General features: G+C 39.2%; 1 protein-coding gene across 1 annotated transcript in view; it reads left to right on the forward strand.

Annotated features, from left to right (window-relative positions):
- The window catches only part of tmc6b (transmembrane channel-like 6b), a 68,824-nt gene that overhangs the window by 21,989 nt on the left and 33,166 nt on the right, over window positions 1-13,669 (forward strand). The window contains exons 5-11 of the mRNA XM_042056161.1: window positions 3,659-3,823; window positions 3,946-4,054; window positions 5,176-5,260; window positions 5,374-5,628; window positions 10,510-10,709; window positions 12,889-13,033; window positions 13,205-13,360. Of these exons, the coding sequence (XP_041912095.1) occupies window positions 3,659-3,823; window positions 3,946-4,054; window positions 5,176-5,260; window positions 5,374-5,628; window positions 10,510-10,709; window positions 12,889-13,033; window positions 13,205-13,360 (1,115 nt within the window). The remainder of the gene's footprint in view (window positions 1-3,658; window positions 3,824-3,945; window positions 4,055-5,175; window positions 5,261-5,373; window positions 5,629-10,509; window positions 10,710-12,888; window positions 13,034-13,204; window positions 13,361-13,669) is intronic.

The raw sequence follows: 13,669 nt of genomic DNA on the forward strand, positions 1-13,669 counted from the left end.
TGATCACATCACATCTGAGTCAATGGGCTACTCCGGTGCCAAAAAGACAGAACATGGTCAAGCAAATAATTTTTGTTTCATAAAAATGTATTTGTTTTATGATGTAACCTTTGCAGATGATTTCTCATCTTTTGCTACTGGGAATGTCCAAGCTTTCCAGGTTACACAAATACGGGTCAGCTGAATGTAGGCTAGTTTACCTCCCAGTGTTAAACTCAGTGATTACGAATACTTCACAACTTGTATAGTAAAGTGACATTCCATGAAGACTTCATAAGATATATTTATGAAATATTTACAAAGGCTGGAGAGAAAAATGACAATGCGCCTTTGCGATTGTTGGACTTTTTTATTTTGACAAGTTGTCATTCTGTCTTCCACATTCATGAAAGGTTTGGTATGAATGTTGAGTCATGTCTCATGAAAGTCATGAATGCTTTATGTGCAGTTTGACAGCTGCTATGAATGTGTTATGAACTCACCCGTCAAGTAAAGTGTTACCGACCTACAGTACTCTAGGATGTACTACAACTTGGAAGCTTGATTCGTGTGCCAGGCTACACTTTAAATTTTAGGCCAGAATAATGCAGAAATGAGTAACGTTAGCCTAGGCCAAGTAAACATACTCTGTAGCCTATGTTGACGACACAAACGTTATACCTCAACTTCTGTACGTGTGTTTTAACAATACTTTGGTCATATGGTCCGTTTCCAAACAGTATGGCTTTTATCAGGTCCCTTTCCACAGGTGTATTTAATCAAGAGCCAGATAGTATCTGTACAATATGATTAAGCTAGACTACTGTATCTGGTTAACGTTAACGTTGGTTAGTGAGCAAATGTAACGTTAACGTCGGTGATTAGCTGGGAGCAATGTTAGGTTTGATTGTCGTTAGCTAACGTTATCGAAACCTACGGCTAACCGGTCACTTTAAAGTTGACGACATACAGTAGCTGCTAGGCCTATTAACGCTGATAAGGTGGGTGCTAATTATTTAACTATTCCCCTAACGTTATAACAGTGATAATAGTCCATTGCATTTACATGCAATGCAATAAAATGCCTAGGAAGAACAGTACAGCACTGTAATAAGAAGAAGCCTTGGAAGAACAGTATAGTGCATTTTCATGCACTATAATGATGATGATAAATATAGCTGCAAGCAGCAATGTGGGGGCCTAGCAGTACTAGCAGGAATGGCGTTGCCATTGCATGAGCAAGCAGTCACAGTAACTTGCATGGTAATTGGATAAAGAATGGCTGACATATAAGCTCATTTACTTTATCACAGTACCCCTAGAGGCCAAATTACACCAATGTCCTTGTGCGTTCTCACAATCAAGTGCTAAGTCCCTGTACCAAGTTTGGCTTTAGTACATTAAAGCGTTGCTGAGATATGAGCTCACTTTCTTTATTACAGCGCCCCTAGAGGCCAAATGATGCAACTTTCCTTGCACGTCCTCACAATCAGGTATCAAGTCCCTGTACCAAGTTTGGACTTCATACATCAAAGTGTTGTTGATATATTAAGTCAAGTCAAGTCATTTTTTTTGTATAGCGCATTTCACATGCACAGAGTGCAACCCAAAGCGCGCCACACATAAGACATTGACACAAAAGACAAAAGATGCCGGACATAGGGGCGTAACATATTTGATTAGCTGTCATGGGCAAATAAACTTGAAAATGAAAAATCTGACAAGTATTGTTTGTGCTGCTCGGTCTGAAGATCACCTCCCCCGAGTTCCGTGAAAATTGGATGAAATTTGTGACCACTGACACTTTTCGTAGAGTTTGGATCAAATCCAATATGGCAGAGGTCCAATATGGCGGAAAGTGACGCGATAGGGGTCCATGAACTCAGGATGGTCCAAGGATTCAAATGCTAATTCAATTGTGAAAATCAGACAAATGAGTCAAGGATCACAATAGTCAAATGCGTGAAAGCGAGTCCAGTTCCGACCTATTGGTGGCGCTACAGTGTTAGAGTTCTGTAAATTGGCGAGAGTGATAATGGGACATATCTGGATCAGTGCGCTGAAATTTCCCAGCGGTTCAATTTTCGGCAACATTTTGACACGTTGGTAGCTCTAGACGTCTGGGTTTAGAGGTCCGTAAATGAGTGTGTCCAGAAACTTTCTGCCAAATTTCAGCAATGATTACCCAGGCATTCTATGGGCTGCCATAGCCTCCAATGGCAGATTTATAATAGGAAAAGGTAGTAAAACAATGGGATTCTGCAGCTTCGCTGATAGACCCCCAATAATCAGGATTTATATAGCATTTTTCATAAACAAAGTTACACATTTCTGGACAAAGGCAGAAATATCAAACAGACCGTAAAAGTAATGCATTTTCATGATAAAATTACATTAAACAGATACAGTGCTGTGAAAAAGTATTTGCCCCCTTCCCGATTTCTTCTATTTTTGCATATTTGTCACACTAAAATGTTTCTGGTAATCAAACAAATTATAATATTAGACAAACATAACCAGAGTAATTACGCAATGTAGTTTTTAAATGACGACTTCATTTCTTGAAGGAAAAAAGCTATGTGAAAGTAATTGCCCCCTTAGTTACTAAATTAACCAACTAACCAAATTGAATTGATAATACGATTTAACTTCACTAAATACACACAGGCATGATTACTGCCAACCCTGTTGAATCTAAACATCAGAACCTGCCTGGCAATGTGAAGCAGTACATGATGCTTTGATATAAAGAAATTCAAGAACAGATGACAAACAAAGTCATTGACATCTATCTGTCTGGAAAGCGTAACAACACCATTTAAAAGGCTCTGGGACTCCAGCTAACCATGATATGAGCTATTATCTACAAATGGATAAAACTTGGAACAGTAAACAAAACGGCATGGTAGGAAAATGTAATTTAGAGTCCCAGACGTTTAAAGGGACAGTGATCATACAACATAAATACTTGCACAATTGTGAGTATCAAATATGAAATATTTTGAATATTCAATTTGCATTTAGTAAACAAATGCATGTAGAACAATGAGAATCCAGTTAATGGTGAATTACTGTATGCGTCACTACTGTACATTCCCTACAGTCTCAAAGTTGATAGTCAAAAGAAACTGATCAGAGGATATGACATCTTGCTGGGGCATACTTTTGTCACAGGTCTGAGAGGTAGGTGGGGGCTTGATCTATCAAAGATGAATAAGTTAACAGTAAGATCTTGAAGCTAAAACCCTAAATGTACAGGGAGCCAGTGAAGGGAGACTAGTTGTGCTCAGGGGATTATGCATTGACCTGGCTCTTGATTCTTATATGTGTATGGGGATTGATGGTATTTTATCAATATTGATGCCATTGCCAATTCTACGTATCTGTCTGATTCTTTATCAATACCGTATCAATAATATGTGTGGGAAAAGGTAGTCCTGTTCAGTATCAACACAGTTAAAACACAGGAGATTTTTTCCCTTTTTTGTAATTTTGTCCTTGTCGCTTTCTGTCCATGCAAAATCTTATCAACTTTCTTATCTTTTACTCTGCACATTTAAAGTTTGCATTATGTTTTAAATTCACTGCAAGCACTAGCATTTTTTTAAGGAAATTAACATGTAGTTTACCTTCCTTTGTTGTTCACATATAATAAATGTGTGTTCTGTTTTGTATTCAGGCCGCAGTCGTGGTGCAATCATCTCTCAGTACTATAACCGCACTATGCAGTTGCGCCGCCGCAGGCAAAGTCGGCCATCTATACGTGACTTTTCCCATTCTTCCCGGCCCAGTATCCGTGGTTATGGTGGAGTGGAGTCAGACTTGGGGGATTTACATGAAGAGGGTGAGATGAATCCCACAGTGTATCATTGATGAGCATGACAAAATCATTGAGGACTACTAAATGCTTTTGAATGCGGAAATAAAACAAGTGTTTGCTTTTGTGTGTCTTTGCCATGTGTGCAGAAACTAAGAGAGAGCGCCTTGTGAATAACCTGCAAAACCTGAGTGTTAGTGATCGTGTGCGAATGCTTAGGGCTATGCCCCTAAGTGTTTCAGAGAAGACTGAACTCAGGTACATCTACAGATCTTTCCTGGTGTGCCACTGACTTATTTATCTAATGGTAATATAATGTGTTATCTTATTCTATCTCGCTATGCTTCCTCGTAGTCTAGCTCCTCTGTTGTGGTCCCTAGGTGGAGACACACGCCACTCTAATAATATTGGGAATAATAATGATGATAATAATGATAAGGGGGAAGCCATAGAGCAGCGGTAGTGTCGGTATCCCAAACCATACTGACCTAGTGCCTACAGGGAGCCAGGCTCGATTCCGGTCTGAGGTCATTGCTCAAACCAACTCCCCATCTTTCTTCCACTCATTTCCTGTCTACTCTCCACTGTCCTGTCAATGAAGGCATTAAAAGCCCAAAAATAAATATTTAATAATAATAATAATAATAATAATAGTAGCACATTTAGTTATATAACACTTTTCATACAATGAATGCAACTCAAAGTGCTTGAAATCACAACAAATAAAAAAAAAGTAAGGCCAAATGTATTTGTTTGCCTTACCGTTCAAAATCATTTTTTACTGGCAGTCAAAGAAAGATCATTTTGGAAATTGTGACGGCCTGCTGCGTGCTCCTATTCAGACCCATGTAAAGGCTCTCTCTTTCAAGACCGCAAAGATTCTTCCTCATCAACCGTTTCTGAGTAAAGATTGATTATGTCTAGCCTACAACGCCATGCAGACAGGCCTACATCTGTTATCATGAACTACTGCAATAGGGTTGCAAGGCAGAGATGTGAAGTAAGGTGATGTGAATGTGAGCTGTCATGCTAAAATTGGCGATAACAGCGGGTTACAGCAACCAAGCATATTTTTAAGGATGGCCTAATAAATAAAACACACAATGATAAATAACACCATCTAAAATTCATGAAACAGAGAGAGGTTGATATAATTATAGCTTGTGCAGACTTGTTACTATAATTGCAGTCTAATGGATTAACAGCAAAAGGAGAATAGGAATGCAAATCTCAATGCCTCTGCTATACAGTACTGTGATTTACAGCTGTTATCAGCCTGCCTCTTATAAGCAGTCAAATTTGATTGGGCTTTTCTCTTCCTGTCCTAAAGATGTGTGTTCTCCGGGTACTGAAAAGCATTTTTCTATTAATCCTTCCAGGCATCTGGCACTTTGGCATAAAGAGCGTTCATTTTCTAGAAGCAACATCCCTTGCTGCAGTCAATTTAAATATTATCTGATCACTGTAAGTATCCCACCTGCCTTTTATGCAGTCTTCAAATCTCCCCAAACTTTAATGTATATATATATATATATGTATGTGTGTGTGTGTGTTAATCATTTGTAATCTCTTTCTAGGCTGCAAGACAAACTTGGTATAGTTGGCTGTCACTACTGTCATCCCTGCAGCTTTGGCAAACCGCACTGAAGACAGTGAGCGGACGTTTTGGCACAGGCGTCCTCTCGTATTTTGTTTTCCTTAGAACGCTTCTTTTCTTCAACATCTTCCTTTTCTCTGTTACTGGGCTCTTTTTAGTACTCCCACAGGCTGTGTTCCCCCCAGTGCTCTCCAACACCACAGGACTGTCTGGTCTGGAACTTCTCACTGGAGGGGTAAGTGATCTTCAAATGTAATTGTTTTGTAACATACCTGTACACATTAAGGGATAATTCTGGCTTTTTCAATCTCTCAACCCTGTCGTTAAATGTCTTAGGTAGTTTTATTAGGGACAAAAACAAATCAGTTCAGTAATAAGCTATCGAGGCTATTTAAAAAAAATGTGATACATGAAGTATAATTTGTTTTCTTTTTAACAGAAGAAAAAGTAAATCAAAAAAGTAAATGTTGCATTTACCTCCATGACTGCTTTGCACATTATTAGCATCATCATAAACAGCTTCATGTGATCGTCATCCAGAATGCTTCTTAATAGGGCTGTAACGGTACACCAAACTCACGATTTGTACTCGACTTTTCATTGCCAACAGTATTAAACTAACCAACAAAATAAAATATTAAGAAGAGCTCTTTTATGAGTTAAATCGAAACAATGTAGGCAATTATTACCGGCCTTTATTTGTCCGAATCCCGGCTATAAATAGAATCCTGGCCATAATTTGAGGATTTAGGTATGCACGCGTGTTTCAGGCATAGTGCAAGCACTAATCTCTGACTGAAAGTGTGCACAACTAGTGCATTTACATAACAATATTTAATACATTTTCCCGGGGGTAACACCCCCAAACCCACCGAAAAAATGTCTGACTTTTGTCGGTTAATATGAATTAACATTTAAAAACATGTTCAATTATATATATTTTCATAAATATAAGTCGCACCTGACTATAAGTCACAGGACCAGGCAAACTATGAAAAAAAAGTGTGACTTATAGTCCGGAAAATACGGTACTGAATTTCTGATATTCATGACAGCACACTTTATGCAGATTATAGCCTACTATTTCTATTACAATTCTACCTCTTTAATTCAGCTGTCTGGTTAAGCCTGGAAATATTGTTGGTGCATAGTTGGCTAGCTTATCATACCAGCTTTTTCTCCTTGGGACAGGCCCTATTGAGTTTTTGAAAACATTGGTATTGAGATGATCAGTCAACTTGAATGCTAGTTGCATTGCAGTTGAATGCAGTGGCTAGTTTCCATCAAAATCGCTGTTTTTTTTCTAGAAATGGAGATATAACGTCTTTCATGAAATATGAAGTGTTGCCTGTTACTTACTTATGTAAACTTTCCGGGAAGTGATCAGCGAGACCTGGCGAGACTGCCACCTAGTGATAGACCCACGAAAATGGCCTGGTTTTGACCTGACGTGCATGCGTCACTGATTCGACCCAAAGCGGCAACCGAGTTATGATAAAATGTCCAGATAAAATGTCCAGATTGTGCGTTTTCATGAGTTTTCGATCGTCATATATTTCATTTCCATTCATCACAGAGTTCCCAAAATCACATATAAGTTGTGTAATTTAAAAAAAAAGAAGCTAAAAACGTAATATTACGTTTTTGGCACTCTACACATTGGAAGGTAAAAGAGTTTTACCTTTTTTGAGAGTTTTTACGTTTTTGGCACTCAATGAGTTAATGGAAGCCGGATTCTCTCAGCTGCAAGAAGCGGCAAATCCGTCAGCATTGCATTTTGGGCGTCTTGGGTGACTTGAGTGTCAAGCAGAAAGTTGAAAGTAAGTCAACTTTATGGTAATGAGCTATGACGTGGTTCAGCGACCAACGACCAGCAACCAATCGGAATAGACGGCCTTTAAATAAAGTAGTAAGATAGAACATGGTCAAATGTAGAATGCTTCGATATGCATATCGGGGCAGCCGTGGCCTACTGGTTAGCGCTTTAGACTTGCCGGTTCGAATCCCGACTAGTAGGCACGGCTGAAATGCCCTTGAGCAAGGCACCTAACCCCTCACTGCTCCCCGAGTGCCGCTGTTATTGCAGGCAGCTCACTGCGCCTGGATTAGTGTGTGCTTCACCTCACTGTATGTTCACTGTGTGCTGAGTGTTTCTCACTAATTCACGGATTGGGATAAATGCAGAGACCAAATTTCCCTCACAGGATCAAAAGAGTATATATACTTATACTTACTTATACTTATCGCTACAGCCCTACTTCTCAAATGAATGAGCAAAAAGTGTTCAATATGTATACTCCAGGACTTGAAAAAACATTCTCAGTGTCTTAGTTGGACTTTAGCAGCTTATACACCCAACACACATTTTTCGTACCATATTTAAAATGCACTCAGAATTGTTTTAAACAAATATTTTCACAAATTTACATTTTAATCATCAGTCTTCCCCGGCTGGCAGGACCCGAAAATATTAACGCTGAAATATGGGAATGTACTGCAGTAATGTCCAAACGTGACCAAAATCATCAAACACGTCAAACAGAGATGCTGTTTGACGTGTTTGATGATGGTTGTCCCTTATGAAAGTAAAATATATTTACCAATATATTGAAATATATTGTAATATATTATTTTATGTATTAGAAATACATGGAATAATATATTGATGGGGAGGAACTTCCGGGTCACACTACAGATGGCTGCTTGAAACTTGTGCTCCCCGACGGTTTTGATCTAAAAACCCTGAAAACACTTTTGATAAGAATAAAGCGAGAATTAGCGAACATGAGCAAAAAACAGGGTTAACTCAAAGGGCAAGAAACCACAATCTACGAATGAAGATACTGAAGAAATGTTACAACACATCGCTAGCCAGGGCAACTCCCCTCTCCCAGGTGAAGAGGAGGGAGCGGATGCTTGCAAAGTATACTGAACAAACTCAAGGACTTCAGACGGGATAACATGACTTGTTATTGGGACTGTGTCACTGTTGCAGCTGTGTGAATGAAACATTGCAGGTCGTTGCCAATACACGCCATTTCCAAAGATTTGTGAAAGATCGTTAATCAATCCTCTTTGGATTTGTCATGTCAAATCGTAGTTGCAAGTTATTAGAACACTTTTACCTCACAGCATGTTGTCACTCATTCAGTCCAGCTGGCGTCAGATCAGAGTGTTTGCCAAAGGAGAGGCAGAGAAATACTTATCAATTCATTATTGAAAAAGACTAGTGTCTGTACATCATCAGTTAAAACAGGTATGCTAATAAACGTACAAAAACAAGCGCAAATTCACTGACTGTTGACTTATCAGATTGTTGGTTAACTTTACTGGTAGCTAGTTCAGATCTGGCTACAACGAATGGTGTAACAAAGGTGCTCTCATCTTCTTTACGGATAAATTCTACACAAACAAAAAATATTATCATAGGTCTATTTTCCTGCAATGTGCTCTAATAAACGGTGCAACAAGTAGCCTAGGCGCTTGTCAGTGACGACTTTAAAAAGTCCCAGATTCCAGATGTTCCAGCTCATGTTGGCTACCACGTAGAGTGCTACATGCAATATACCAACATAACAAAATATTGAAAGAGTGAAAAGACAGCACAGGATGCATTGCAGTGCATTCTGCCCTGGTGTTGATAGTATAATTAAGGCATCAATAGTTTTTCGATCTGCATTGGGCTACCTTGATGTTGACTTAACGTCCATTGGGCTGGCTGAGGAGTCCTGACTGGACTGCATAATTCTGTGAGATCCATCACTGCCGTCCTGGGGTGCGTTTCCCAAAAGCATAGTTGCTAACTAAGATGCATCTTCCGTGGTAGCATCACTGCCAAATCTGAGTTCTGAGTTCAAACTGGGTCATGTTACAGATACGTTTTTTTGTTCCTTGTTTTGTAAAAAAAAAAAGTTTCGTGGGATTCCGTCCATGGAGGTCCATACAATAAATTAATTTATGTGTACATTTAGTCACTGTACACCCATCAGCCTGTAGATGGTGGTGTTGAGCGAAGTGGTTGTTGGTAGAGGATGATGATGTTGAAATGTACTGTCTACTGACATAAAAAGCACAACTGTCAAACACTCTCTGTCACACACACACGTGCACACACACACGCGCACACACACACACACACACACACACACACACACACACACACACACAAATACACCCACACAGAAACACACCCACACACCCCACAGTTGTGCAAAATTCGAATGGCAATTCTGCTTTCTGTTTGCTAACTCAATTGAAATGCAGGTGAAATTCAAGAATTGAATTGGAATTTAAGAGCAAGTTTCAATAACATTATGGAATTTTGCACAACTCTGACTCACTCACTCACACACACACACACACACACACACACACACACACACACACACACACACACACACACACACACACAAAGACACACATACCCCCCCCCCCCACAAGTGTCTGACATTGGCAAACTTGTGGCAACATTTTGTAGCAAACTCATTTGATTGCTACAAATCAACCACAGGTTTGCCGCAAGTCGACCACAGGTTTGTTAGGGAATTAAGTCTAGTCATGTAGACCCCCTGTAGATCTTCATTCTTTTAAACTAGTTAAGTAACTAGTTAGCTTGCCGGCAATGTACTTCTAGACCCTTCTTTCACTCTTATTGGGAAGCAAGACTGCCCAACAGGTTAACCCTTCATTGTCCAATTTCACAATTGAGCATGTCTGACTAAGCCAAGTCCATGGATCAATAAAGACTCAACATTAGCTTCTACTGTACGTCTTCTGAATCCACATCCAGAAAATTACTTAATAGCAGAATACAGAAGTCAACAGCCAAACTGGGAGAACGACCAACATCATTAACACCAAGTTCCTCAAACTTTAAAGACCTTAATAAAATGGTCACCTGCCATGTCGGCACAGGACATATTTGTATTATCTTATAACCTGAGCAAGAGTGAGGGAGATTTTTGTAATATTTGTCAATTCTACAATATCTATGTCTTTTCTATGGCTTTGTATACATATACATTTGTTTCTTGTTTTATTTATTATTCTGTGTACCATACACAGTATGGTACAGTCATCAATTCATTTTTTCTTTTTCACACTTCCTTTATTTCAGGGTTATTTCACAGAGTCAGTCATGTTCTATGGATACTACACAAATGTCACGCTGAAGAAAGACTGTGTTTCAAAAGAGTCCATTTCATCAACTCTAAGTGAAGTAGGGTGTCATGGAGGTCTTTCCTACAACATGCCCCTTGCCTACTTCTTTACCATTGGAGGTACCTTCTTTGTCACCTGCATCATTCTTGTTTACACGTAAGTATTTATTCCTTGTCTTTTTCTCAACTAAGAAGTATGATTCCATACTATTCCATTCCATGATTAGGGATAGATGCGGGGTCAAGGGAGCAACTCCGGGATATTAGTTGACATTGAATCAGTCTACTTTAGGACATTTCACTGTACGATTGTACAGCGAATTGTATTAGAATGTGACAAATTTGGTAACACTTTACTTGACGGGCAGATTCCAAAAATAATTCAGTGGAAATGCATGGATTCCAGTTGCTGCTACTGGAAGCAACTGGAATCCATACATTTCCATGGAATTATTTTTGGAATCTGATCCCTTATCATACCTGTTCATTCATACTCGTCGCTCGACTAAATTCACGATAAGCGGCGAACGATAAACTTCCTAAAGGTACTGTCTGTATAAATTGTCTTGTAAATAAACTACCAGTGCTTTTTCAAAGTTCTCAATGTCTCGTTTTAAATGTCAGGGCCCTCGGAAGTCTACCAATGAAGTGTGGAGCTACTTTGAGCCTCGTAAATGGGTGTAAAACAGTGATTTATTTGCATGGCTAACCCAAGGCACTCCCATTGAAAACCTGTTAGTAGCATCGGCTAACTAGCGCCAGATTTCGGAGTGCAGGGCACAAGCCGAGATGAGCTATGAGACAGAAGTTCACACTCGGTATCATGTTTCAACACACTTTAGGTCAATATTACACTGAAACTTCGTTTCCAAAATCGTTTCAGTGGTTTATCAACTCGTAACAGGGTGAACGGCACTTCTGCATTCGCTTCACAACCCTCTATCGGCTATAACTGCACTATGCAAGTTTGCCAGATCGGGTAGCGGATCTGTAGTTCAATGGAATGAGACATAAGACACTACAAATTTGACTTGCTTCTGAAGTCGCAATACATCATACTTTTATAAAATCATGCAACATACTCTACCTTGTCTGTGGACATCATTATTTCCAAAGGCGGTGCTGGATAAACAAATAGCATGCGTGTGACAGAGGAAAAATACTTTGGTGTTGCTTTAAGCAAATTTGGCCTGAAAACAAGCAAATTTGGCTGCCGCTACATTGAACAAATTTGTTAATTAATAAGAAAATGTATCAAAAAAATAATAATTAAACTTAATATAAGATTGTAAAGGAGTGTGCCCGTGCAGATGGTTGGTCAGAGTGAAGGATGCAACGGAGGCGGTGTTGTCAAAAAGGCTTTTCGTTTTATTAATTTTCTTAAGCTGCCGGCAGGTGTTCACAAACAAACAATGATGACAAACAAACAAAACACTGAGACAAACCTAAGAAATACAGGGTCGATGCCCACGCATCTCTAGGCCTACCTCTGAGGTCTTTTGGCATGACCTTTCGCTTCAGAGGAAAATCTCCCGTTTGAGCTAAACAGCCCCCATTTAAAGCACAGGTCTCAACCATGAATCGGTAGAAATCAATTAAAGGTGCCATGTGTAAGAATTGAGGTAAAAATATCCAAAAAATTAGCTACACACATCAAAAGAATGAGAAGAAATAAGGGCGATGATGTCATTAAAAAAATGACAAGCTATAGTGCTGCAGAGATATCAACCTGAATTAGCATGCTAAATTACTAGCCACAGCCCGACAGGTATCATAATACCAGTTTCGGCCATGGGAGGCGGTATGCGGGCAACATAACCGCCAGCCAAACTGCAATACACGTTTGTCGGTTGTTACTTTAGGGTAGACCAATTCACTTTCTGGAGGTATACTGCCCCCATCTTTTATGGAATGTGGAGTATGAATTGATTTTTTGGCGGACATTACACATGGCACCTTTAATGCACATGCACATTATTTCGATAACACAACACAAAGGCCATACACATTCACATGTCCCCAGTCAACATTTCTGTACAACAATCCCACGTAGCGCTAATTCTTGGCTTCCCATATTTGTTTGTAAGAGTCATTGTCCGTGCTGCAGCTGGAAAACTGTCTTTGTCCGTGACAGATGCGCTGCACTCTGTCACAAAGATTAATACACACATTTTTTGCAGTGTACTGCCCCAGTCCAGGTTGCATCAGTTTCACTTATAGTAACCTAGAGAATATAGGCCATTTGAATCGGCTTTGATGTGTAAGCACCACTTTTGTTGTCAAAGTATTGCATGATATATGAATAATTTATTTCCTCTGTATTTCCTCTTTGTCAGTATGTCAAAGTTATTTGGGCAAAGTTTCAGGATTGATAAGTCTCAGAGTATCTTGGCCATGAAAGTTTTCTGCTCCTGGGATTTTAAAGTCATCAAGAAAACGTCTGTCAAACTGCAATCAGAAAATATCTCCACATTGCTTAAAGTAAGCATTACAAGGAGCAGGCTTAACAATAATTTGCTCAAATAAACATTTTTTTTTTTCACACACACATTATTATATTTGCAACTCTTTTCTAACCATTTTTATGGATTCCAGTGTCCTTTACGTACAAATGTATTATGTCTTTTTACTCACTTCCTTTCTTGTGTGCAGGAGCTTTTAGCAGAGATCAGTCATAAAAAAGGGGAAGCACCCATCCGTCAAAGGCTAGGTCGGATCTCAATGCATTTGCTAGCCTGGTCCATGTGTGTGGGAAGCATCTTGGCTTGCGTCTTTGCTGTCTACTACTTCTCTGAATATATGTATGAGGTAAACTATGAATAAACTACACTGCGTTGTATTTCAGCATGATGAAGTACATTGTCTTTTTCATTTTCATGCAAAGATAGACATAAGAGGACATTTGTTATTTTCAACCATCATTTGCAATGATTCAAGAAAGTTTGTGAACCCTACAAAAAAAAAAAAAAATCAAATAATCTAATATGTGAAAAATCAAGTTTCAGAAATCTAACACTTGGTTAGATTTTACTAGATAATCAGTTTTTGCAGTGTGTAGCTGCTGGCTGCAGCAACTCGAGCTAGGTAAAACCGATTATTGTTATTGTGACCTTGAGA

This window comes from Alosa sapidissima, chromosome 12, assembly GCF_018492685.1.
Source record: "Alosa sapidissima isolate fAloSap1 chromosome 12, fAloSap1.pri, whole genome shotgun sequence".
NCBI classification, from domain to species: Eukaryota; Metazoa; Chordata; class Actinopteri; order Clupeiformes; family Clupeidae; genus Alosa; species Alosa sapidissima.